The 26,044-nt window shown below is 44.5% G+C and overlaps 1 protein-coding gene across 1 annotated transcript; it reads right to left on the bottom strand.

Moving 5' to 3' along the window:
• Nucleotides 1-3,406: 3,406 nt before the first annotated feature.
• LOC137346126 (tubulin beta-4B chain) lies at nt 3,407-20,787 on the bottom strand. The gene is made up of 4 exons (XM_068009438.1): nt 20,643-20,787; nt 10,685-10,793; nt 9,647-9,757; nt 3,407-8,388 (listed from the first exon to the last, which is right to left on the bottom strand). Exons 1-4 carry the CDS (start codon nt 20,697-20,699, stop codon nt 7,328-7,330), a joined length of 1,338 nt encoding a protein of 445 aa, XP_067865539.1. The 5' UTR covers nt 20,700-20,787; the 3' UTR covers nt 3,407-7,327.
• Between the last annotated feature and the right edge of the window lie 5,257 nt (nt 20,788-26,044).

Here is a 26,044-nt window from a genome sequence, read left to right as displayed (position 1 = left end):
TTTCTCATTGGAGCGAAGAAGGATGAGAGGTGAGTTGATAGAGGGGTACAAGATGATGAGAGGCATAGATAGAGTGGATAGCCAGAGACCTTTTCCCAGGGTGGAAAGGGCTGTCACCAGGGAGAATAATTTTAAGGTGATTGGAGGAAGGTTTCGGGGAGATGTCAGAGGTAGGTTCTTTACACAGAGAGTGGTGGGTGCATGGAATGCGCTGCCAGCGGTGGTAGTAGAAGCAGATACATTAGGGACATTTAAGCGACTCTTGGATAGGTACATGGATGATAGTAGTATGAAGGGTATGTAGGTAGTTTGACCCTAGAGTAGGTTAAAGGTTCGGCACAACATCGTGGGCCGAAGGGCCTGTAGTGTGCTGTACTGTTCTATGTACCTGGCCACAAAAGGTGCAATATTTTTTTTATTCATTCATGGGATGTGGGTGTTGCTGGCAAGGAGAGCATTTATTGCCCATCCCCAATTGCCCTTGAGAAGCTGGTGGTGAGCTGCCTTCTTGAACTGCTGCAGTCCATGTGAGGTAGGTACACCCACAGTGTTGTTAGGGAGTTCCAGGATTTTGACCCAGTGACAATGAAGGAACGGCGATATTGTTCCAAGTAACTTGGAGGGGAACTTGCAGGTGGTGGTGTTCCTATGCATTTGCTGCCCTTGCCCTGCTAGTTGGTAGAGGACGCGGGTTTGGAAGGTGCTAAGGAGCCGTGGTGCATTGCTGCAGTGCATCTTGTAGATGGTACACACTGCTGCCACTGTGCGTTGGTGGTGGAGGGAGTGAATATTTGTGGATTGGGTGCCAATCAAGCGGGCTGCTTTGTCCTGGATGGTGTCGAGCTTCTTGATTGCTGTTGGAGCTGCACCCATCCAGGCAAGTGGAGAGTATTCCATCACACTCCTGCCTAGTGCCCTGAAGATGGTGGACAGGCTTTGGGGACTCAGGAGGTGAGTTACTCGCCGCAGGATTAATAGCCTCTGACCTGCTCTGTAGCCATGGTATTTATACAGCTACTCCAGTTCAGTTTCTGGTCAATGATAACCCTTAGGTTGTTGATAGTGGGGGATTCAGCAATGGTAATGCCATTGAATGTCATGGGGTGATTGGTTAGATTCTTTCTTATTGGAGATGATCATTGCCTGGCACGTGTGTGGCACGAATGTTACTTGCCTCTTATCAGCCCAAGCCTGGATATTGTCCAGGTCTTGCTGCATCTCTACACGGACTGCTTCAGTATCTGAGGAGTCACGAATGGTGCTGAACATTGTGCAATCATCAGTGAACATCCCCACTTCTGACCTTATGATTGAAGGAAGGTCAAAGACACTATCCTGAGGAACTCCTGCAGTGATGTCCTAAAGCTCAGATAATTGACCTCCAACAACCACAACCATCTTCCGTGGTGCTAGGTATGACTCCAACCAGCAGAGAGTTTTCCCCCTGGTTCCCATTGACTTCAGTTTGCTAGGGCTCCTTGATGCCACACTTGGTCAAATGCTGCCTTGATATCAAGGGCAGTCACTCTCACCTCTTGAGTTCAGCTCTTTTGTCCATGTTTAAACCACGGCTGTAATGAGGTCAGGAGCTGAGTGGCCCTGGCGGAACCCAAACTGAGCAGGTTATTGCTAAGCAAGTGCTGCTTGATGACACCTTACATCACTTTACTGATGATTGAGAGTAGGCTGATGGGGCGTTAGTTGGCTGGGTTGGACTTGTCCTACTTTTTGTGTACAGGACATACCTGGGCAATTTTCCACATTGCAGGGTAGATGCCAGGGTTGTAGCTGTACTGGAACAGCTTGGCTAGGGGCGCAGCAAGTTCTGGAGCACAGGCCTTCAGTCGTTTCTTGATATCACGAGGAGTGAATCGAATTGGCTGAAGTCTGGCATCTGTGATGCTCGAGACTTCTGGCTGAAGATTGTTGCAAATACTTCAGCCTTATCTTTCGCACTGCTGTGCTGGGCTCCCCATCATTGAGAATGGGGATATTTGTGGACCCACCTCCTCCAGTTATTTGTTTAATTGTCCACCACCATTCAAGGCTGGATGTGGCAGGACTGCAGCGCTTAGCTTCAGGAAGGTGGCATCTCATTAAGGTATGCCTGGTGCTGCTCCTGGCATGCCCTCCTGCACTCCTCATTGAACCAGGGTAGGTCTCCTGGCTTCAACAGTAGAGTGGGGGATATGCCGGGCCATGAGGTTACAGATTGTGGTTGAGTACAATTCTGCTGCTGCTGATTGTCGGTCAATGAAGGAAACTGGAACTATAAACCTATAAAATTCTAACAGGACTTGACAGGGTAGATTCAGGAAGAACGTTCCCGATGGTGGGTGAGTCCAGAACCAGGGGTCATAGTTTAAGGATACGGGGTAAACCGTTCAGGACTGAGATGAGGAGAAATTTCTTCACCCAGAGTGGTGAGTTTGTGGAATTCACTACCACAGAAAGCAGTTGAGGCCAGAACATTGTATGTTTTCAAGAAGCAGTTAGATATAGCTCTTGGGTTTAAAGGGATCAAAAGGATATGGGGCGAAAGTGGGAACAGGTTACTGGATTGGATGATCAGCCATGATCAAAATGAATGGCAGAGCAGGCTCGAAGGGCCAAATGGCCTACTCCTAATTTTCTATGTAACTCCAGCCAGTTTTCCCTAGAGGAGTAAAGCTCAACAGTGGCACCCTCTTCAGGATAGGTCAGCTAAAAGCAGAGAGTCAGGATCAAACCTGGGACCAACAAGAGGACTTTGTTAGGGAATTTCCCCTCGAAGCAGAAATTTTATTTTGGAGTCTGGTAGATTTCACATGACATCAATGCAGAACCACGACCATAGTTGGTTTTACCCCCTTTCCTATGTCAGGAAATTCATTGCAATTCTGCTAACTTGGCATGAATCCTGTGATAGGAACAACCTTCCTGAACTAGATAACTTGGTTCTGCACCGGTTATTTTCAAACAATAATTCTTGGGGTGTGGGTGTCACTGACCTTTTGTCCATCGTTAATTACTCCAAGAAGGTGGTGAGCCTAGAACCACTGGTTGGCATTTCATACAATTGACAGTGATGTTGATATGGGACTGGAGTCACATATAGGTCAGATTGGGTAAAGAGAGCTGACTTCCCTTCATTAGTGGCCAATTGGGTTGTCAATGACCATTGACCAGTTTCAGTTACAAATTTCTTCTTTCCAGATATTTAAAAAAAAATTGAATTCTCAACAGTGGGATACGAACTGACATTCTCTGGGTGGCTGGTTCGTCCAGTAACATACCCACTGCATTACCAGACCCTGTTGTGGTTTTTAAATTCTTTTGTGAACGTCGAAAATGAATTTTACACATGAGCAGAATCTGACCCTGCAGAAATCTAAAATGCTACAGATAAAAAAAAATGGAGACAATGTTATCGCAGAAAAAAAGTTTTATTTGTCAGTTAAGAAACAGGCTGGCTCTACACTTTTCAATATGAAAAAAAAAAGACAAAAAGGGCATGATTCAACAACAGATACAGGACATCAAAATGTAGTGGAAAACAGAGAGAAGAAAAACACACGATTGAAAAGTGCTCAGCAAGCAGTGTGGAAAACAAGCTCGAGAGCTTCCAGGTCAAAGCTCCGGGTTGTAATCCTTCAAGGATTCAGGCTTAACAGCGAAATAAAACAAGGAGCTGCCCACGCAACTTCACTTCACCCCTTGGAGTCCATTCACAATATGGTCACAACCAAAATGGCTGCCAGCACCAGGAAGACAGACAGACACTCTTCTTGGTGGGATTACATTAACTTTCAATTAGCTCGACAGTTAATTTTTTTTCCCCTCCAAATAATTCTGAAATTAAGAAAGCCACTTTTCAGTGTCCTTTAGCTGGGAAAGACTGGCAGCATGGAATGCAACTAATCTTCATCCCCAGCACCAGCAGGCATTTGCAAAGATGGAAAGAAACCTTTTTTTTTTAAAAAAAGAAAACAAGGAACAAGTGTTGAGGATGGTGGCAAGTTATATTGGGTCAACTCCAACTCAACCAGAGACAGCTTAAAATTCCAAGTGTGAAGTTGGATTAAAAAATAAAAGGAAACACTTTGAAGAAACTAGACAAAACTTACTGTGTCACGGGTCCAGCAATCTCACTAGCTGCCAGGCAAAAATTGAGAAACGGGATTTGTTCTTCTCTACAGCAAGCACAATTCCTTTAGTGAGTGAAAGATCAGGCTTCAGGGATTTTAAAATAATGTGTTTTTAGACCCAGTAGTGAATGGTCACACCAGAACAACCAAGATATTAGACGATGTACATAATACTCACAGATCCTACATCTAACAAACTAAAAATTCAACAGCAAGAAAAAAAAAACTGATATCATGAAGCAAAGCACTTGCTACAAGCCAAATGAACAGATGGCGGGAGAACAAGGCTGCAGAGCTTCAAGAAGTTGCCGGTAAGAAGCATCTGAAGGCTCTCCGTGAAGGCCTCGAATGTCTTATGAGTCCAAAACCAACAGTACAACACCTGTCCTCTCAGCAGATGGCAATCAGCTCCTAACAAACAGGCACGAGAGCCTGGGCACAGCATTTTAACGTTCTGAATGGGCTTGCCCACCACCCAACTCAAGCCAAAGTCGGCAAGACCACAAAAGCAGCTGTGGGCAAGTCTCTGCAAGCCAATGGCATTCCACCTGAAGTACTTAAGGTTAGGAAACCCACTCGCCTCTTCTGCTTAATCTGGGAGCAGGGCACTGTGCCCCAAGATCACAAGGATGCTTCCATACCTCACCTGTACAAACAGAAGGGAAGCAAGTCCACCTGTGACCGTCACGGTGTTTCAATTCTCTCCACAGCAGGATTAATTCTTGCAAGGGTTATGCTCAACAGGATTGCAGACTACGTACCCAGGCTAGGTGTTACCCAGAATCAGTATGGTTTTTGTGCTGGATGAAGAATGGTCGGCATGATCGTTGCCGCACATCAAATTCAAGAAAACTCCCACAAACAGAACAAGGACCTCATCATCGTGTTTGTTGTTAAGAAACTGTGGAAGGTGCTGTACAAATATGGCTGCCCTGAAATGATGATCAGGGTCATCCGCTCATTTCATGCCAGCTTGATGGCCCGTGTGATGCAGAATGGCGCCTTATCAGAGGCCTTTCCTGTCACCAATGGCACAAAGCGAGGCTGCGTCATGGCTCCAGCTTGGTTTGCCATCTACTTTTCAGCAATGCTCTTCTGTGCACCCAAAGATCTCGACAGAGTACACATTCAGTTCAGGACAGACAGCAACCTCTTCAATCCACAAATTCTCAAAGCTCACACAAAAAGATCAAAGAACAGCTACTAAGGTGAACTCTCGTCTGCAGACAACTGTGCTCTCACAGCACACACCCTGGAGGACATTCACCACAAGATCCCCAAGACCAAAGCTCTTGCAAGGTACCTCATATACCTGGTATTGAAAGCATGCTCAGCTACACTGGGTTGGCCATGTGGTTCAAATGGAGGATTCCTGTATACCAAAGGCAGTATTCTACAGCCAGCTGAGTATGGGAACCCGCACCATAGGACACCCCAAACTTAGATACAAAGACATTCTGAAAGCCAATCTCAGAGCCTGTAAGTCGAGCCCCACTACATAGCAAAAAACAACCATGGACGATGCAAATGGAGGTGGTCTCGGTCATCAAGCAATCTCCACATTTGAGAACGGAGTCAGGTCCCGACAGGACAAGGGAGCACTCCACAAAGCCAGCGACTTCACCCACCCCTCCAACAGTGACTTCATATGTAATATTTGCAATCGGACCGGGAAGTCCATTTGGTTTGTCGTATACACGACAACACCAACCTAGACTGTGAACAATCAGTCTCCTTGCTGAACACTCATCTGTTGGAGCGACAGAATCGATCACTAGACCAGTAATAGACCATCTTCTACATACAAAAAGGTTGGTCACTCACTCAACGCCAGCAAGACCCAAATACTCCACCAGCCCTCCCCCGGACAAACATCTACACCTCCGGCTATCGATACTGATGGGTAGACTTTAGAAGTCATTGAACACTTCTCACATCTCGACAGCTGCCTCTCAAAAAAGGTCACCACCGAAGAGAGAGATCCAGCACAGAATCAGCTGCGTTAGCGCAGCCTTCCAAAAACTGAACAACTGGGTCTTCCACATTCATATACCACCCGACAGTCTTACTTGGGGAAAGCCAGTAATTAAACACGAGAGTAGAGACTCAGGAAGACAACATACATAACCTACTATTATCGTGTAATTCCAACTGGCACTATGTTCAACTGCAAACCAAACAAGACCAGTTCCAAGTTTTACACCAATTAAAAAGGCTTTGAGAATTTTGTTTGAATAATGCAAATAATCACTCTTAAATCAAGATTTAGACATCAGCCATGCAACGAGGAGTGAGATACGACAATCCTGGCCAATTGAGCAGAAGGATGGATGTAACATTTGATCTCTATCCACTTGAGTGGAATTGGCTTCACTGCAAATATGTATATTCAAGGCTACCATCCCTATTGCTTGCCCAGCGCAAATAAGAGTTTTGCTGAACTGGCTTCATGGCAGTGCCAGCTGTACCACAGGCAGGCATCTAAAATCACAAAGGAAGTCAAAAATATGGCTCAGAAACAGTTTAAAAAAAAAAGAGAACTATTTTAGCATTGCGCTGGAATATTGTATTGCAGCATAGGACTCGAGTTCAACATTGGACCACTTAACTAAAATGTGGCTTGAGGGGGTGAGGGCATGGAAACAAGGAGGACAGTCAGAATGCAATGAAATTAATTCAATACTAATCTACAACATTTGGCCTTTTGAAAATTATCCAATTAGTCCCACCCATTCAGGTAAACAGCCCGCCCACCTGAACAATTCCTTTTCGGACTTCAGTTTCCACCATTTTTGTTTCCCTCCAAATTAGATTTCCAGCATTCAGTTTCCATTTCTCGAATTTCCCCTCTCCCCTGCCGATCACGTCTGCTCACTAACTACTTACAAAAACAGAAAAATGCACATCACTACACTCGCACAACGAATGCAGCCCATTTTAATTTAAACATGCAAGTCGGACACGGGAGGATTCAAATTTAAGATTGTGGTCCGAAGCTTTGGAATTGATGGGAGCTCCTTACAGTACATTGGGTGCCGCTATCAAAAATTGGCCAGCACAAAACCTTTATCGCACAAGGAGATTTTAAACCCGAGCCCTGCGGAACCTGTAAAAGCCCACGGACCTTGCCTGTTACATTTCTCTTTTTTAAAAAAAAGGATGTTTTATGTACACGAAGGAGGGCCCATTGTTTTTTTTTTTCAGGCCTCATCTTGTTCAATCTCCTCTTCAAATTCTCCCTCTTCCTCTGCTGTGGCGTCTTGATACTGTTGGTATTCGGACACCAGATCATTCATATTACTCTCGGCCTCAGTGAATTCCATCTCATCCATCCCCTCACCCGTGTACCAGTGGAGGAAGGCCTTGCGACGGAACATGGCGGTGAACTGCTCGGAGATGCGCTTGAAGAGCTCCTGGATGGCGGTGCTGTTGCCGATGAAGGTGACGGCCATCTTGAGGCCGCGGGGAGGGATGTCACAGACGGCCGTCTTGACGTTGTTGGGGATCCACTCCACAAAGTAGCTGCTGTTCTTGTTCTGGACGTTGAGCATCTGCTCGTCCACCTCCTTCATGGACATGCGGCCTCGGAAGACCGCCGCCACCGTCAGGTAGCGGCCGTGGCGCGGGTCGCAGGCCGCCATCATGTTCTTGGCGTCAAACACCTGCTGCGTGAGCTCGGGCACCGTGAGGGCCCGGTACTGCTGGCTGCCCCTGCTGGTCAGCGGGGCGAATCCCGGCATGAAGAAGTGGAGGCGGGGGAAGGGCACCATGTTGACCGCCAGCTTGCGCAGGTCGGCGTTCAGCTGACCGGGGAACCGGAGACAGGTGGTCACGCCGCTCATGGTGGCCGAGACCAGGTGGTTCAGGTCACCGTACGTCGGGGTGGTCAACTTAAGGGTGCGGAAGCAAATATCGTAGAGGGCCTCATTGTCGATGCAATAGGTCTCATCAGTGTTCTCTACCAGCTGGTGGACTGACAGCGTGGCATTGTATGGCTCCACCACCGTGTCAGAGACCTTCGGGGAGGGAACCACGCTGAAAGTGTTCATGATTCTGTCGGGGTACTCTTCGCGGATCTTGCTGATCAGGAGCGTGCCCATGCCAGACCCGGTGCCCCCACCCAACGAGTGGGTGAGCTGGAAACCCTGCAGGCAGTCGCAGCTCTCGGCCTCCTTCCGCACGACATCCAGGACCGAGTCAACCAGCTCAGCACCTTCTGTATAGTGGCCTTTAGCCCAATTGTTTCCTGCTCCACTCTGGCCTGTAAAACAAACAGCAAGGAAAAGGTTAAAGATGAAGAAAAGAGGCTCAGGTCGCTTTACAATTTCTACAGCTCCAGGACTTCACCCTGTGGCCAAAACAATCAGCAATAGGAACTCTGGACTAAGCCCACTCTCCAACACAGAGGCACGGAGGTGAAATATTACAGCACAGGCCAGGGAATGAAATTGGGTGTTTTGGGCCTATAAAAATAAGCAAACCAAGTGGGATACTTTGCTCAGTGAGGCTACTTTAAACTAATTTATTACAGTTGGACGACAAAGCTATTGGTTTAGAAATTAAATGTTCATATTCGCAGACAAATGCTCCGTTTATTATACGTATTCCCACCAGAAGCAATGGGAAAATGAGCAAATATTCTGCACTAATTGCCGCCAATAATTTCTAGTCACTGACCAGAGAGCAGGAAAATCCTGACAGGTGCCATTACATTTCAAAAAAAATTGAAGCACACGTTCCCTAACTTTCATGAAATGTAACCGTGAATTTTTAACACAGCTCTCCTTAGTTTGAGGATCATTTTCTTCCCTCCAGGTTCACCTTTATCTTATCACTCTTCTTACTGTCAGTTTGTGTTGCACTCCAGTGAAGTACTGAAGGTGTGCTGCGCTGTCAGAGGTGCTGTCCTTCAGGTGGCGATATTAAACCAAGGCCCCATTAGTTCTCCAGGGGATGTAAATGATCCCATGGCACTCTTGTGGAGAAGAGCAGGCTCGTTCTCTATTGGAGAAAGGCAAGAGTGACCAGAATTTATATAGCACCTTTCGTAACCTCAGGCCACCCCAAGACACAGCAAAATCCCACAAACAGCAATTGAAAATGGCCAATCTGTTTTTAGTGATGTTGATCGAGGGATAAATATTCACCCAGAACTAGTCTACGCTTTTCCACAAGAGTGCCGTAGGATCATTTACATCCCCCGGAGCGCTAATGGGGCCTTGGTTTAACAGCACCTCGGACAGTGCAGCATACTTTCAGTACTGCACTGGAGTGTCAGCCTAAATTTCTGTGCTCAAATCTCTGGAATGGAACACAAACTGACACTAGGAAGAGAGAGGAAGGGAGCCAGTTTCCCAGGTCTCAGTAGCACGCTCCTCCATCCATTGAGAGGTCCACCATCTGTACTAACTGAAAGATCTCAGGAACACCTGGACAGTGAAGAGAGATTTCACAAGTGCTAAAAAAAAAGCAAGGCAAAAACCATACAAAAGGAAAAGCCTCAATGGGGCCTTACTTACCAAACACAAAGTTATCTGGTCTGAAGATCTGCCCAAACGGCCCAGAACGAACAGAATCCATAGTGCCAGGTTCCAGGTCCACCAGAATTGCACGGGGAACATATTTGCCTCCTAGGGGTAAAAGAGGACAGGGCTGTTTGTAAATAACCTTTGACCAACTTTTCCCAACAGGGCACATAGTGTCTTCAGTGCACCCTTGTATCAGGATTTCAGTCTACAGTCCAGTGGAATTATCTAAATCCACATACAAAAATAAATCACCAACTCTACCTCATCCCCAACCAAGGCAAAAGTCTTGTACTAGTCTCTGCATAGTCCATTATCTTAAGTTATTTGTATTGTTTTCCACTTCATGTGCATGAATATAATCACAATTATGGAGATTGTGCATTACCAATTTCCATTATTCACCCAAAGGGCTCACACTGTGACAACAGAAAGGAGATCCCACTGCAATTATAAACAGTGCTGGACAAGTTAAGTCCAGCATTGCAAACGGCACCTTCCCCGAACAATCCCCAAACTGACTATATTTCACATTCGACACTGGCGACTGTGGTAGGGTGTACTTCCTAATATCGTCCAGGGCCACTCCGGTTCATTGCTAGCCCTCCCCTCACTTTTCTCAGGCGATCTCCTCATACACATTCAAACAGTGGTGGCTGAACAGCGACCAGGAGGCAGGAACTTCAGGCAATCTCATCCAGCTCTGCACCAAACTGGGAGCGTTCTTTATCTGCCTGATCCAGCACCACAGCGGGAGGAGCAATTACACAGAGGAATCAGAAGAGCTCCTGCAAAACGGGCATTGAAACCATGAATGCACAAAAACATACTGGCAGGAAGAGTCTGCCCTGCACTTCATGACGGCAAGAGTAGCACAGCTAAAGCTTCCCACTTCCCAAGCTCCCCATTCAGCACCACGTCGTCTCCTGGGAGCATCGAAAACCCAGGGAAGAATCATCACCCACACCATGCATCTCCCACCACCCCAGTTTCGTAAGCTACAAACTCTCCCCGTATAAGACATGCCGGTACCTGTCGCCTCATTGTAGTAGACATTAATGCGGTCCAGCTGCAAGTCACTGTCTCCATGGTAAGTACCAGTGGGGTCGATGCCGTGCTCATCACTGATTACTTCCCAGAACTGTGGAGGAGACCAGAGACAGGGGTTAGAACAGCCCCGGGAGCTACACACACACACACACACAGCAGGATTATCCATCAAGTTCTGAACTTAAACACCGTCCTGGTACATCAAGTCCATCTGTTGTCATTACATGACATAGAAGGTACAGCACAGAAACAAGCTGTTTGGCCCAACTAGTCTGCGGTGGTCTTTACACTCTGCACGAATTCTCGCTCAGTCTATCTACCTCATTTGCCCTTCAGCATCCAAGCTATTTGTCTAAACCACTTCCTCTGGTAGAGAGTTCCACATTCTAACCACTCTCTGGGTAAAGAAATTTCTCCCATTTTCCTATTGGATTTATTAATAACCGTCTTGGATTTATGGCCCTTAGTTTTCGATACTCACTGCCCAATCATCTAAATTAGAGAGCGTTCTGCACTACAACAGCCAGTACATAAACTGGGGAAATGATCATTATGAACATGTATTAAAAAGCAAGCAGCTCTACTTTCGAGAACTTAAAGGGGAGAAAACATCAGGTAGAGGGAGATGGATAAAGCAAACAAAAATTAAATGATCACTGAACTAAACCGCATCAACAGCCACTTTACACATCATTTCAGTTCCCTCAGCCACTGTTTTCTGTCAGCTTTATAATTTTTTTAAAAACTGAATATGCTTAAACTGAGGAAACCCGTTCAGAATTGACCACAGCACCTGGTTTCAGGAGAGAACACAGACATCTTAAAAGGATCAAAATGTGGAACTGCAGGACTACGTTTGCAGACCAATTTTAAAAATAAAATTCATATAATGCGGCTATTTACATTTTTGGACAGTGACAAATTCAAATGAGAAAAACCATTCAGATCAGATTTCATTCTCCAAATACTTGCGTTGATGTTTAGTGAGCATTTTGACCCTTACAGCACCAGGGAAAATACTGGTGCTTATCAGTGGGAATGGACATTTGAGGAAAATATCACATTGCACAATAATCATCTTTCCATATGGCACAGGCTTTCATACGAGGGAGGGAGGGTGGGAGGGACACGTGACTGCAAGATCAGATGTAGTCTCGTCTTGAGCCATCACATTGCTGGTTGAGAGCAGAACTTTGTAATAAAAACAGAAAGTGCCAGAAATATTCAGCAGGTCTGGCAGCATCTGGGGAGAGAGAAAAACAGAGTTAAGGTTTCAGATCTGTGACCTTTCATCAAGACCGTTCTTGTTCCTCTCTCCACAGATGCTGCCAGATCTGCTGAGTATTTTTAGAACTTGCCGTTCTCATTTCAGAATTCCAGCATCTGCAGTATTTTGCTTCGGTCAGGAGTTGTAGGTTGGATATTTTCTACATTTGTCAAGTTACCTGAGCAAGGGTAGAAAGACACTTCTCCCGACCACCCTCCCCATCCAGAGTATTAATATTCATGGGGGCCACCTCTTCCACCATTTCATCTCACCGAGCTGATCCTGTATTCCTTTCTCCCTCATATACTTATCTAGCTTCTCCTTAAAATGTATCTATGTTATTTGCTTCAACCACTCCGTGTGGTAGTGAATTCCACATTCTCACTCTCTGGGTAAGGAGGTTCCTCCCAAGTTCCCTAATGGAATTATTGGCGACGAATACAATAAATAGCAACATGGGGTTTATTTTCTCCTACACAAAATGTCAACAGCTTTTAAAAGTTACATATTTTGCGGGGGGGGGGGGGGGGGGAAAAACGAGGGCAGTCTTAAGAAAGGAAAAAGGTCACTGTGGACCAAGACCTCAGTGATACATGATCATAAGGTTAAAATGATACGTTTCTAACCAAGTCACGCCACCGTATAGATCATCGCAAGTCTCAGAAACAAGGCGGAGAGAGTTACAATGAAAAGAAAGAAACAGTCACATTAGTTGCCACCTCCTGATTTAGTCAGGATCCAAATCAGCAAAGGGAGATAACTCCTTGGCTGTAGTCGAATAACAGGCACAGATCCAAACATGACACTCACAGGCACTTGTACAACTGGCGAGACTCTGCATCGTGACGGCCTGGGGAAATACAAACTCTGGTCTTCAGCTAGCTAGCAAACTAAATTGGCTTGGGATGAAAGCAAAAATGCTGACTGGGAATCAGGGGAAGGGTTACAGCCCGAAACTGCACTTACTTTAAATGGGTGCGTTTTTAATCAGCACCAGTGAGTCCCCTGCCAGCACAAAGGTAGGAGAACACACAGAGTAGATTTATTAATAGTCCATTGTTTGAGCCATTCTGGAACAATGCAACGGTGGGAGGGTGAAGAGGCATACACTAGAAATCACATCCACACAAAGCAAGCCCAGGGCAGCTCCCACAGCAACTGCAAGAAACGTTCAATCCATTTTATATACAGTTAACGCAGCTGCAAGCAGTCAGCATTCCCATCTCCTCCTCTCACTCACCCACCCAACTAAAACAAAATCCACACTAGAAATTCCTTGAAAACGTGTCATTTCCTATTTTGAAAACACCCCATGCCACGCATGTATGTGCAGAAAAACAGGAGGTGGGTGCAGTCGCAAAGCACTTTTTCCACAAAGGGCACTGGAAAACTGGAACACTTCCCTCAAAATGCTGAAATCAAGGCGGGTAAATGAATTTACGATACAGGTCTGCTAGGATCTGATTGAATGGCAGAACATGTTTGAGGGGCTGAATGGCCTACTGCTGTTCCTAATCAACAGGTTATATTAAAATATGCTGCTTGTGTGCAACTCTGAGTTCATCACCTCAAACTGCTACTGCCCTAACAGTACTGATCAAACTCAAAATGTTCTCTTCAGAGATATACCTATAAAATCTCCTTACTGGGTATTCCCACCTAAATGGTCATTGCATTTCACTGAAATACCAGCGGCCAAGTTCGTACCAAGAAAGGAAATCCATCTGGAAGACTGTTTGAGAGCCAAAAGAAACATTATCTATAAAATGTATTTTAATGTTGAGTGTGGAATCAGAGCTCTTCCAAATGACATCTACTGTCAAAGGTTAACTTCACACGGACCAAGATTACCATTCCACTCCCCTCCCCCAATCTAGACACAGCCCTGTGAACCGTTCCAGCCTGAGCAACACCCAGACTCTGCTTACTGCAGCCGATCAAATCAAATATCTGCATCGGCAGCAGGGCTGTGGAGAATTCTCCAGATCAGATTCATTAAAATGCAGCAGCTGGTTGAAGGGGTGGCGGAGAGGAGTGGGGAGAAGGACACATTTGCAGCAAGCTCCAGCCAAGGGGCCCCGCCCAAACGGGAAGCTCAGCTTCTTCCCGACAGGCGGCCAAGAACAAAAGAACGGAGGCAAAAGTAAATCTACCCTGCTGGTTACTCAGGAGCTGCGTTCCTGCACAAGGAAAGCTACCAGGATTAAAAAACCCCCAGAAAATCAGTGATGTAAAACCGCTGGGCGGGGGGGGGGGGGGAGAAAGAAAGAGAGGGAGATTAAAACAAAGAAACTGCCTTCAAGACAAAAGGCTCCTTTCTGCTGCACCATCTTATCCTCGGACAGATTTGTACCCTAATTAATACGCTCAGACACTATTTGATCAGCGCTGACTCACATGGCAGAGCATGGAATAGCTTTTAAAAAGTGTAGACGGACAACTGGAACGGCCCTGTTTTATTAAGTGCAAAATTCCCAAGTCTGAACAAAGGAAAGCAATGAGGTATTCTGGCTTTGTTCCCATCTCTATTTCTCTTCGCCCCAACCCCGACTCATGCTGTCTGCCAGCTAACACCTTACCCAGGCACTGAGTTTTCACACAAGCCTCAACTCAATCTTTGTAGGCCATGAGATGGACACATCCAGTTCTAACCCAGTTGACACCCTCTCTCCTCCACACCCCCAACCTATTTTGTTTGGATAGGCTACTAGGTATTGAAAGGAAATAAACGACACCACTCCCACCCTTGAAGCACCATGCCCAATTGCAGAGTCCCCTCTGCATGACACCAAACAAGCCTTCAATCATAGAGAACACCCAGGCAGTACTGCACCATTCACTTGGTAAAGGAGTCAGAAAACTGATATGTAATGGCTTATTTCTCTCCTCTTCGCTCATTCTCTTCTATACAAGTCGGATCTGTCCACAGCTGCTGACTAGGGTTGTTTTGAACTCCCAAGAGTTCCATCTTACCTCCCATTCCCATGCTGCTCTTATCAATCAGGCAAGGGGAGTTTTGAGTGACAGGTTTTAGTTGACCTTCTCTGCCCACCCTTTTCAGAAGGTGAAAGTAGCTCTCCAGTAACCAAAACGGACTCCCTCATAAAAAGAGGACACACACAGTGATCATCAGCAAGCCATTGAACTGGGGAAGCACAAAAGACGAGCTTAAACCCCAAACCCCACTGAACAGTCACACATAGCCAGCCACTTCCCAGTCAGAAATCACTGGATAGCAATCAGCTACATGAAGCCTGGATGTTTTCACCCTCACTGGTTCAGGGACATCAGTGTTACGTGTTGAGACCAGCCAACTCAGCAGAATGGATATTGAGCTGCGACCTCGCCTATTCTGTAGATTTTGAAGCAAAGTCCTGTGCTCACAAAGTCACGGTCGAGTTTGAATGCTAGACTAGGTCTGGATTGACAGAACAAACCATGTGGAGCAACATTCAAACACTGGGAAATGTGACAACTCCACAAAACCCTGAGCCCAATTACTACATCCAGCACAACCAAGGAAGGGAACACATGAATTAGGAGCAGGTGTTGACCATTCGGCCCCTCGAGCCTGCTCCACCATTCAACAGGATCATGGCTGATCTGATTGTAACCTCGACTCCACATTCCTACCTACCTCCAATAACATTTCACCCCCTTGCTGATCAAGAATCCATCTACCTCCGCCTTAAAAATATTCAAAGGCTCTGCTTCCAGAGAGTTCCAAAGACTCACAACCCTCAGAAAATTTCTCCTCACCTGTCTTAAATGGGTGCCCCCTTATTTTTAGACAGTGACCCCTACCTCGTTCTAGATTCTCCCACAAGAAAAATCTTTCCACACCCAGCCTGTCAAGACATTCAGAATCTTACATTTCAATCAAGTCACCACTTCCTCTTCGAAACTCCAGCCAAGCCTGGCCTGTCCATCCTTTCCTCATAAGACCCACCCATTCCAGGTAGTAATCTAGTAAACTTTCTCTGATCTGCTTCCAATGCATTTACATCCTTTCTTAAATGAGACCAGTACTGTACACAGTACTCCAGATGTGGTCTCACCAATGCCCTGTATAGCTGAAGCATAACCTCCCTACTTTTGTATTCAATTCCCCTCACAACAAACAACAACTTTCTCAGCAGGTCTGGCAGCATCTGTGGAAAGAGAAGCAGAGTTAACGTTTCGGGTCAGTGACCCTTCTTCGGAACTGACCCGAAACGTTAACTCTGCTTCTCTTTCCACAGATGCTACCAGACCTGCTGAGTGGTTCCAGCATTTCTTGTTTTTTTATTTCAGTTTTCCAGCATCCGCAGTATTTTGCTTTTATAACAATAACTTTCTATTAGCTTTCCTAATAATTTGCTGAACCTGCAGAGTAACCTTTTGCGATCCATGCACTAGGGCACCCATATCCCTTCTGCATGTCAGAGCTCTGCAATCTCTCACCATTTAGATAATATACTTTTTTATTCTTCCAGCCAAAGTAGACAATTTCACATTTTCGGAAAATAGGCAGAAGTGAAGACTGCAACCTTTTGCTAGTTTACCTTCTCTCAGATATTCAGAATGGAGCTTCGAGTCTATTGCACACCAACTGAACTGGCAGATCGATACAAACATAGATCTATTTCCACTGGAGACACACTAACCACGGAAATGTTCAGCATTATAAATCAGTAGTTTGATCAAACCATCTCCACCAGACTGGTCAGAAACCTGGAGACGATGAACTAAATGCTCCTTTGAATAAAGCTTTTGAAGAGGTTATATTAATTTATGCTCAAAAGGATTGAATGTGCTGGTCCATGACACTAGGATCTGGCAGATTCACTGGATGGGGAAAGTCCACTCTGGATGAAGTTGCAAAGTCCAGGAGGAAATAACTAATTACCCCTAAAACAATTTTAGTTCAGATATTATCTTAGTATTAATTATAGCAAAATAATTTACTGTGGCTGTCGGAATTCAGGATATATTAGGAGTCAGATTAGGGGAATGAGAGGGGCAGATCTAGTCATCCACGAATTGAAATGGACGAGGCTTCAATGAGAGAGAGCGCCAGCAACTAATTCTGTTTACCAGAATATAATCACCTCTTGATAGTGGTAATGTTCAATAGAGGAAGTCTTGGCACACTCCTGTCACAATCTGGTTACATCACGAGCTGAGATTCAGTCCGACATAATGAAGTCTTCTCTGCGAGAGGCCCAAATGGCTATTGGCCAGCTCAACCACCACGATACAAACCACCCAATAACCTAATTCCAACCGGCTGCTTGCAACGGCTGCTGCAGATGTTGGAATGAAGCAGTTGCATTTTTATCCAACCCATGCCACACCCAATTTGGAAAACTGTTATTTGGTGAAAAGTGAGAATCCATGGCTCACCGCCCACACTACCCCAAAGACCTAACACTCAGGCTGCAGATCAGATGATCTCAATTCATAATCACTGCACCAAGTTAGCTAACCTCAGTCGGTACCAAATTAGTGGGTCAACAGGCACAAACTACTCGAGTACCTGAGCAAACTGATTATTCCTCCAAAAACCATACATATTCAAATGTAGAGGCCATTACAGTCATACCAGAAACTCTAGGCACCTTGAATTATTGGGTAGGAATCAAGACCAACCAGATTGTATTCACAAGGCCAACTGCGATGGTCCAATTTCTCATCAAACCTCATCACATGGCCCACATAATTAGTCGATATCTTGGCATCTCTACTCACCAAGCTAAAGGGGAAATCCACTACAAAATCACCAAACATCTCCAGGATGTTAAATCCAGTGCCCTATGCACAGTCATTGTATTTCAGCAACATAAGCCTCACTCACAAATGGACTCTAAAGCCACTTTATGCTAAATTTTAGCAATGAACACTACCTGTTTTCCCCTAGACGATATTGAAACTGAATACTCCACACCTTACGTCACCCCTTTAGTCCTCCGAACATTGATAATTATATTGCTCATGGCTGACAACTCAAAGCAGTTGCCAAATGCTAACCTAATAAAAACAAGCAAAACCTAATTTAAACTAAACATGTTGTCTTGTGACCTCATCTCCCTCATGTGCAAGGGGAATATAATGTGCTTCATCTGTGAGTTAGCGCTGGGCAACCAGATAGTCATAAGGGCACCGGAGGCCATTTAGCCCATCTCAGCTCTCTGTAGAGCAATCCAATCAATCCCATTCCCCAGCTCTATCCGATTAGCCCTGCAAGTGCCCATCCATTTTCCCTTTGAAGTGAATGGTTTACCTTCCTTGCTCCAAATGGTAAGATGGATGGCTTCTACCAAGTGAACCTTTTCCAACCCTCTCACTTCCTTTGTACCAACTCACCAACATGTGAAGCACAGATGAGCTGGATTTAAAGTTTCTATAGCAGAGATCGCAAGACAAAAATAAAGAAGCCAACTTGATCCATCCAAACTCAAGACAGTCTTAAAAAAAAACTACAGCACCTTCCCATTATAGCCCATTTATTAGTATAAAATATAACATGAACAGAAATTTGACAGACACACAGACCTCACAATATACACACACAATATACTCTAGACATCTCCTTACAAGTTGAATATTCGCTTCCTCGGGCTAGTCAGGTCTTTTATTTCATTTTTAGTTGGAACATCAAGCAAATTGTTTGGCCAAGTTCAAATGAAACATGTGTAATTCGACTACGAAGTCTTACGACGGCTTTTATTTAAAAAAAACTCAATGAGCTACTGTGATCTGGAATGCACTGCCTGGTGAAAGCAGATTCAATAACATTCAAAACGGAATTGGATTGACAAGGAGAAATGTCCAGGACTAGGGGGGGCAGGAAAGAGTGGGGCTGAAACTCTTTCAATGAGCCGACATAGACACAACGGGCCGAATGGTCTCCTTCCACATTGCGGGAACTCCTGTAACGTTTCCCACCCCCCGACAAGTGGGAAGGGGAGTTATTACATTCAAAGCTGAACCGAAAGTCAGAATGATTTGGAGCTCGCTAAAATTGGAATATAGGCGTTAAAATGAATTGTCAGTGTCACAGCAATAGGAATCGAAGTCTAGGACTGAAATAGAAAATCGCCTGGAGCAGGTTCTCTGTCGAGGATACAACAGGAATGAGAAAACTAGGGAATCGGTCAGCGTGCAAGCTACCCGAGTAGATGGAGAGTTTAGCAACATAACCACATTTATTTTCAAAAAGAATTGAAATTCTGAATTCACTCTCCCGGTTAATTCCCTCGCCCTCAATCCACTAGTAGTGGTGGAAGCGGCACTGAACACAAAGAATGTATTATTAATGAATGAATTATTCATCCTGGAGCTGCCGCCTGGAGGGATTAAAAGAAATCATTCCCGGTTGCAGCCATGTGCGGGGCAACTCGGCTCTGCCTTGGATCTCAGTGCGAATCCCCCCCCATTAAACACTTGCTCGGGGCCAAGGTGGCACAGCGGCCGGGCGATGTGCTCTTAAAAGATTTAAATTTTTTTTTTAAGAATGAACCGTTTGGCGCCACATCTCCCTTAGCCCATTGGCTAATTCACTTTGGCGCCTCTATAACGGTAGGTATTTCCCTCCAAGGCACTGCGACCAATGGGAGCGCCAGTTACCAGAAAGTTACTTCACTTTGAATTCAAGTTTAAAAGCAGACACCCGATCGTATGATAATGGATCAAAGTGGCCATCCATCCATCTAGGGGACTGAGTATTCCCGCACCCGTTAGATCATCCCTCCTTCCCCTTAAAAAAGATTCAACAAAAGGAAACGGACTCCCATGCGATCAATTCCCTTCCCCTGAAAACTAATAAAGAAATTGCTGGAAATAAAAACAAGAAATGCTGGAACCACTCAGCAGGTCTGGCAGCATCTGTGAAAAGAGAAGCAGCATCCGCATCATTTTGCTTTTATTTAAGAAATTGATGGAGCTGCTCCTTGTTAAAAAGAATACTTAGGTCCCAGTCACATCCTGGGTTAAGTAGGAATTGGGAATAAACCATACTCGAAGATTAAACTTTTCTGGTGCCATGCTTCCTCCGCACAATTGAGATAAGATACGGTAGATGGCGACTAGGAGCACCCCACGATACTTAATAGGTAATATTTTGTAACTCTGCAGTTTTGCTACTCATTACAGTCAATGGATCTTAAAAAGGCTGGAGAACAGTTCTTCAGAAACAAAAAATCATTCCATCGCATGATCGATCGCACAAAATATCCACTTGCTGTTATAAAAATAAAAGGTTAATTTTTTTTTTAATGCACCCCTTATACATACTACTCATCATGCAAAGCAATGCTAAATTGTATTGAATTAAAATTTTGGTGAACCGGTTAACAGATTTATCCTTAATCCCTCCAATCCACATGTGGACTATTTTCGACAGGTTAACGAGAGCATAGAACGAGATTGCATTTCAAATTCCTGCAGCATTTATATACCAAACTACCCATATGGGGCTCAATCGAGACTTAAAATACATGTTTTAATTCTTTTAAAAAGTAAACTAATCTTTAATATTTCTACAGTTTGTTCCTAAAATGAACGGTAACTCTCCCCCTTTTATAAAGGTTCATGTTAGAGCCGAGCAACGAGTCCACTATTATAATGTAAATTTGTAGCAGTTTTTTTTTGGAAACTGAATTGCAACAAAGGAAATCACGGCTGCGGATTTACCTTGGCCCCGATCTGATTGCCACACTGACCGGCTTGTACATGCACGATCTCCCTCATTGTTAATGTTTGCACAGGGGGAAGATGGGTTTAGCAACAAGAAACAGTTAGCTACAGTGTAACTGCACCGCTCTCAGCTCCTGGAAGCTGCTCGCAACAAAGCATATAAAGGAGGTGGCACCTCCCCACCGAGGCGCCCCTTCCTATTGGGCCTTGGAAACACGTGGGGCAGCAGCGCGCCTGCCATTGGCTCCAAAGTGTTGCAGTAATTAACCTAACGTCATGACGGACGCACGGGAAAGGCATTCTGGGAGTTTAGTTTAGAGATACAGCACTGAAACAGGCTCTTCGGTCCATCGAGTCTGTGCCGACCATCAACCACCCATTTATACTAATCCTACACTAATCCCATATTCCTACCACATCCCCACCTGTCCCTATATTTCCCCACCACCTACCTATACTAGGGGCAATTTATAATGGCCAATTTACCGACCAACCTGCAAGTCTTTTGGCTTGTGGGAGGAAACACACGCAGAACTTGCAAACTTCACACAGGCTAGTTAGTACCCAGAATTGAACCCGGGTCGCTGGAGCTGTGAGGCTGCGGTGCTAACCACTGCACCCTGTGCCCTGCACTGTGGTCCAGTTGTGGCTTTTTTAAAAAAAAACATTGGCCCTTGGTGGTTTGCTGGGTTTACTGCAAGACAAGTAGTTTAATCCAGTTCTTAGATTCTGGGACTTTTTTTTGCCACAGATGGTTTGAACAGAATTTATCCATTCAGCCCCTACTCACCTTTTAAGATTGTGGCCTTAATTCCACTTTCTTGCCTTTCCCCCCCATAGCAAGGGAGTCAGGTTATCAAGAATCTAACTCAGCCTTGAGTATATTCAAATGAGCCAGCTCTACTCTGATGACCCTTAGAGCAAGAAAAAAATCTCGTGTTAAATAGAAGACCCCTTACTTTTAAACTGTATCCCCTAATTCTAGTTTCATTCATAAGTAGCAACATCTACCCTGTCACGTCCCCTCGGGGGGGGGGGGGGGGGGGGGGAAAGGAAGAGACAATCCTTAATCTTCAATGACGAATGAATGTTATTCCAAATTTATTTATTTTGTTTATTTATTGATACAACAATATTTTAATAAGATCACCTCTTATTCTTCTGAGCTCAAATAGGTAAGTCCAACCTGGTCAACCTGTCCACACAAGATTATCTGGCTTGGATTCAGTTAACAGTGAAGGATGAAGCTAGACAGAGATCCTTTTCTTGAGTCAGTTTATTCCAAGAATGTAGCATTACACATCTCTGCCTTCTGTTCACCAACCATACTTGTGTCCAGCAGGCTCTCTTTGTATTCAGAGTTAACATTTCAGGTCTGTGACCTTTCATCAGAACAGACTTGAAACATTAGCTGTTTCTCTCACCACAGATGCTGCCAGATTTGAGTATTTCCAGCACTGTTCTCATTTCAGAGCTCCAGCATCTGCTGTATTCTGCTCTCATCTCTTTATATCCACTTCAAATCCTTAATTGAACAATGCCCGTCAGCTGTTTACCTTTAACATAACCATTAACAGATTCCATTTTCTTTAAAATAATTAAGCAATTCACAATTACAAAGCAAAAAGAAAAAAAGTGATTTCCTATATTTTGTACATCTCATATTGCAAGGTGGCCCTCTTTCAGGACCTCTAATTTCTTGGAGCAAGCATTCCTTATAGCAACAGTTCTGATGAAAGGTCACTGACCCGAAACATTAACTCTGCTTCTTTCTCTCCACAGATGCTGCCAGACCTGAATACTTCCAACATTTCTTGTTTTATATTCCTTTTAGTAAAACAGTCTGATAATTGGTGATTGGTCTCCCACAATCAGATTCTGGCACAAGTACATGATAGGTCTTTAGTGCCATATTCTCTTCCAGACCTACTATGGTGACTTGCATTTACCCATTTAAATCTTAGCTTTCTTTTCTCTCCAACCTTCCTTTACAAGGACAATCTTTAATCTTCAGTGATGAATGAAAGTTATTCCAAATTTATTTATTTAGTTTATTTATTGATACAGCACTGAAACAGGCCCTTCAGCCCACCAAGTCTGTGCTGACCATCAACCACCCATTTATACTAATCCTACATTAATCCCATATTCCTACCACATCCCCCACCACCTACCTATACTAGGGGCAATTTATAATGGCCAATTTACCTATCAACCTGCAAGTCTTTGGCTGTGGGAGGAAACCAGAGCACCCGGCGAAAACCCACGCAGTCACAGGGAGAACTTGCAAACTCTGCACAGGCAGTACCCAGAATCGAACCCGAGCCGCAAATTGAATTGTTAGCCACATAACATTCAAAGGGCATTCTGAAAAGTTTGCCCATTGTATAGGATTTCTTTCAAAATATTAGATAAGGGATTTTACTTACCTATTAACTTCTAACACCAGTGTTTCTGCAGCTAGAGTGCTTTTTCCTGTACATATCCATCTGATCAGGCTGGCTGTTCAGAATAGACACCAAATTCCTTCCAACTGTTTTGCCTCATTAATTTTTATTCTAATTTATCTGCAACCATCACAGCTTCCCGATCATAAGGGCTTCTACTTCCAGTAATGTGCCCGATTAGAATGAGGACTCCGAACAGTCAAGCTATAGCCTTTACTTTCCCTCATCACTTTCTGCAATCCCGCTACAGGATCTCCCTCCCACGAGGAGATTCTAGCACCAGCACATGATCGTTTTTTAGTGCCATATTCACTTCCAGACCCACTATGGGGACTTTCTCAGCTTTCTTTCTTTTCATTGTTTCACTTCATTTTGCTAGCCATTAGCTCTTTAGCTAAATGTCCATTATATTGGACATTTAGCTAATGTTTGAATTTGCCATTGGCTTTCCCTACAATGGTCACATCCCTCTGGTATGTACGTTACCTTAGGACTGACTTTAGTCCTTTGGGAAAACAGTTCCATCTTGTGCACAGTTATCACTGTCTCTGTTATCCAACTCCTTATCTACCATATTTTGTTCAACTGTCAAACATGAATATGAGGTACATGGTGCCTCATCACCTAATCATTCAGATCTGTAAGTTTATAATCAATCCCTATTAATCTAGATGAACAAACCTTAATTTGACTACCATGTTGGAGAATCAGTCTTCCTTTCACACCTTATCACTTTCCGCTCTTTTATAGTATACTAAATCCCCAGGATTAAATTTATCTGATGGTCTTATCCGATGACTTAAAGCTTGTCGAATTTTGAGACTTCAGTCTTGAATGTCCTTCCTACATGTAGGGCATACAAGTGCCTCAATGTGGAACTAATTGTGGCCCTTTTAAGGTCAGATGATCACACAGCACAAGGTATTTTGGGATTCCTCCCAAAAAAACCAGTGCAGACAATAGCCCCCAGCCATTTGGAGCAAATTCCTTGCATGGACTACCTACGCCAGGGCAGATGTTGGCTGACAAATCCAATTGCAAGCTAAACTCTTATGGAGCTCCTCAATTACTGTGCGATTTCTTCCACAAAGTCCATTACTGAAAAAGGACTTTCAGCTGGTATTTGTCACTACAATGTTCTTTTTTGCCTAGGTCTCTAAATTCATCATTGGCAAATCCCCTCCCATTGCCAGTCAGGAATTTCATTGGTGCTCCTAGTCCAGTCTCTATCCATTTTTCCCATTACTATCTACAATGACTCTTTTGTCTTTACCATGGATTACTGTAGAAAGACATGGCAACAAGACTCAGTCTAAGAAATGCTAAACAAAAATGTTTGTCCTTGCCCCACATATTTAAATCCATAGCTACTACTTTAATAAAGTCTCTTGCTAATGGAAGACTTACAATAGGCTGTGATGGTGCCCTGATATTTTGCATACATCACATTTTTCACTAATCTCTTCAATAAACCTTTTATACTCAACTAACCAACTAATCTGTGACAAGAGGGACAAGCAAATTGCCGATGTAACTTTGAGACTAGTAAATGGTCTTAAATGCCGATCACCTGACACCATTAACACCTCTTTAGCATTCCAAGAGATGCTAGTTTCTGTTAAATAATGCCCTCATTGGGAAGTCAGTAGATCTGCAATTGACCCAAAGACAATTGCTTAATCATGTGTCCAATTCCACTGAAGGCTTTCTCGGCCCCAAGGGTCTCACCAGAGAACACATCTGTTCTCCTCCATTACCCCCACCACCTCGTCCCTATCCCATGGCACCTTCCCCTGCAATCGCAGGAGGTGTAATACCTGCCCATTTACCTCCTCTCCTCACTATCCCAGGCCCCAAACACTCCTTTCAGGTGAAGCAGCGATTTACTTGTACTTCTTTCAATGTAGTATACTGTATTCGCTGCTCACAATGTGGTCTCCTCTACATTGGGGAGACCAAGCGCAGACTGGGTGACCGCTTTGCGGAACATCTCCGCTCAGTCCGCAAGCAGGACCCCGAGCTTCCGGTTGCTTGCCATTTCAACACTCCCCCCTGCTCTCATGCTCACATCTCTGTCCTGGGATTGCTGCAGTGTTCCAGTGAACATCAACGCAAGCTCGAGGAACAGCATCTCATCTACCGATTAGGCACACTACAGCCTGCCGAACTGAACATTGAGTTCAATAATTTCAGAGCATGACAGCCCCCCATTTTACTTTCATTTTTAGTTATTTTTTTGTTTTTGTTTATTTCATTTCATTTTAGTTTGTTCAGTTTGCTTACCCACTTTTTTTTCATGTTTGTACCTGCTGCTGTTCAATCTTCAGTCTGTTAATACCCTATCTGTACTAATGCTTTGTCTTTCAACACACCATTAACATATTGTTTGCCTTTGCTCCATGACCTTTTGGTCAGCTATATGGCCTGGTCCAATCTAGACCTCCTTTGTTACCTCTTGCCCCACCCCCACCTCACTTGCTTGTAACCTGTGACTTTTCTAATATTTGTCAGTTCCGAAGAAGGGTCACTGACCTGAAACGTTATCTGTGAAAAGAGAAGCAGAGTTGTGGCCAGACCTGCTGAGTGGTTCCAGCATTTCGTTTTTACATCGGTTCTAGAATTGGCTTACTCCAGCTATTTGCATGGAACCACCACCCTTTTCAGTGACATCATCCCGAAACCTGAATCAAGTAGGACTTTCATACTCCTTGACCTTGTATTAATCAGAGTGAATCTAACTAACATTTCAATCAATTCTAAAATAAAAGCAAAATACTGCAGATGCTGGAAATCTGAAATAAAAACAAGTGCTGGAAATACTCAGCAGGAGTGGCAGCATCTGTGGAGAGAGAAGCAGAGTTAACGTTTCAGGTCAGTGACCCTTCAGAACTGGCAAATATTAGAAATGTAAAAGGTTATAAGCAAATAAAGCTGGGGTGGGGCAAGAGATTA

This window comes from Heterodontus francisci, chromosome 29 (assembly GCF_036365525.1).
Source record: "Heterodontus francisci isolate sHetFra1 chromosome 29, sHetFra1.hap1, whole genome shotgun sequence".
NCBI lineage: Eukaryota > Metazoa > Chordata > Chondrichthyes > Heterodontiformes > Heterodontidae > Heterodontus > Heterodontus francisci.
The sequence above is the reverse complement of the archived record's forward strand: the minus strand, read 5'-3'. Positions and strand labels throughout refer to the sequence as shown.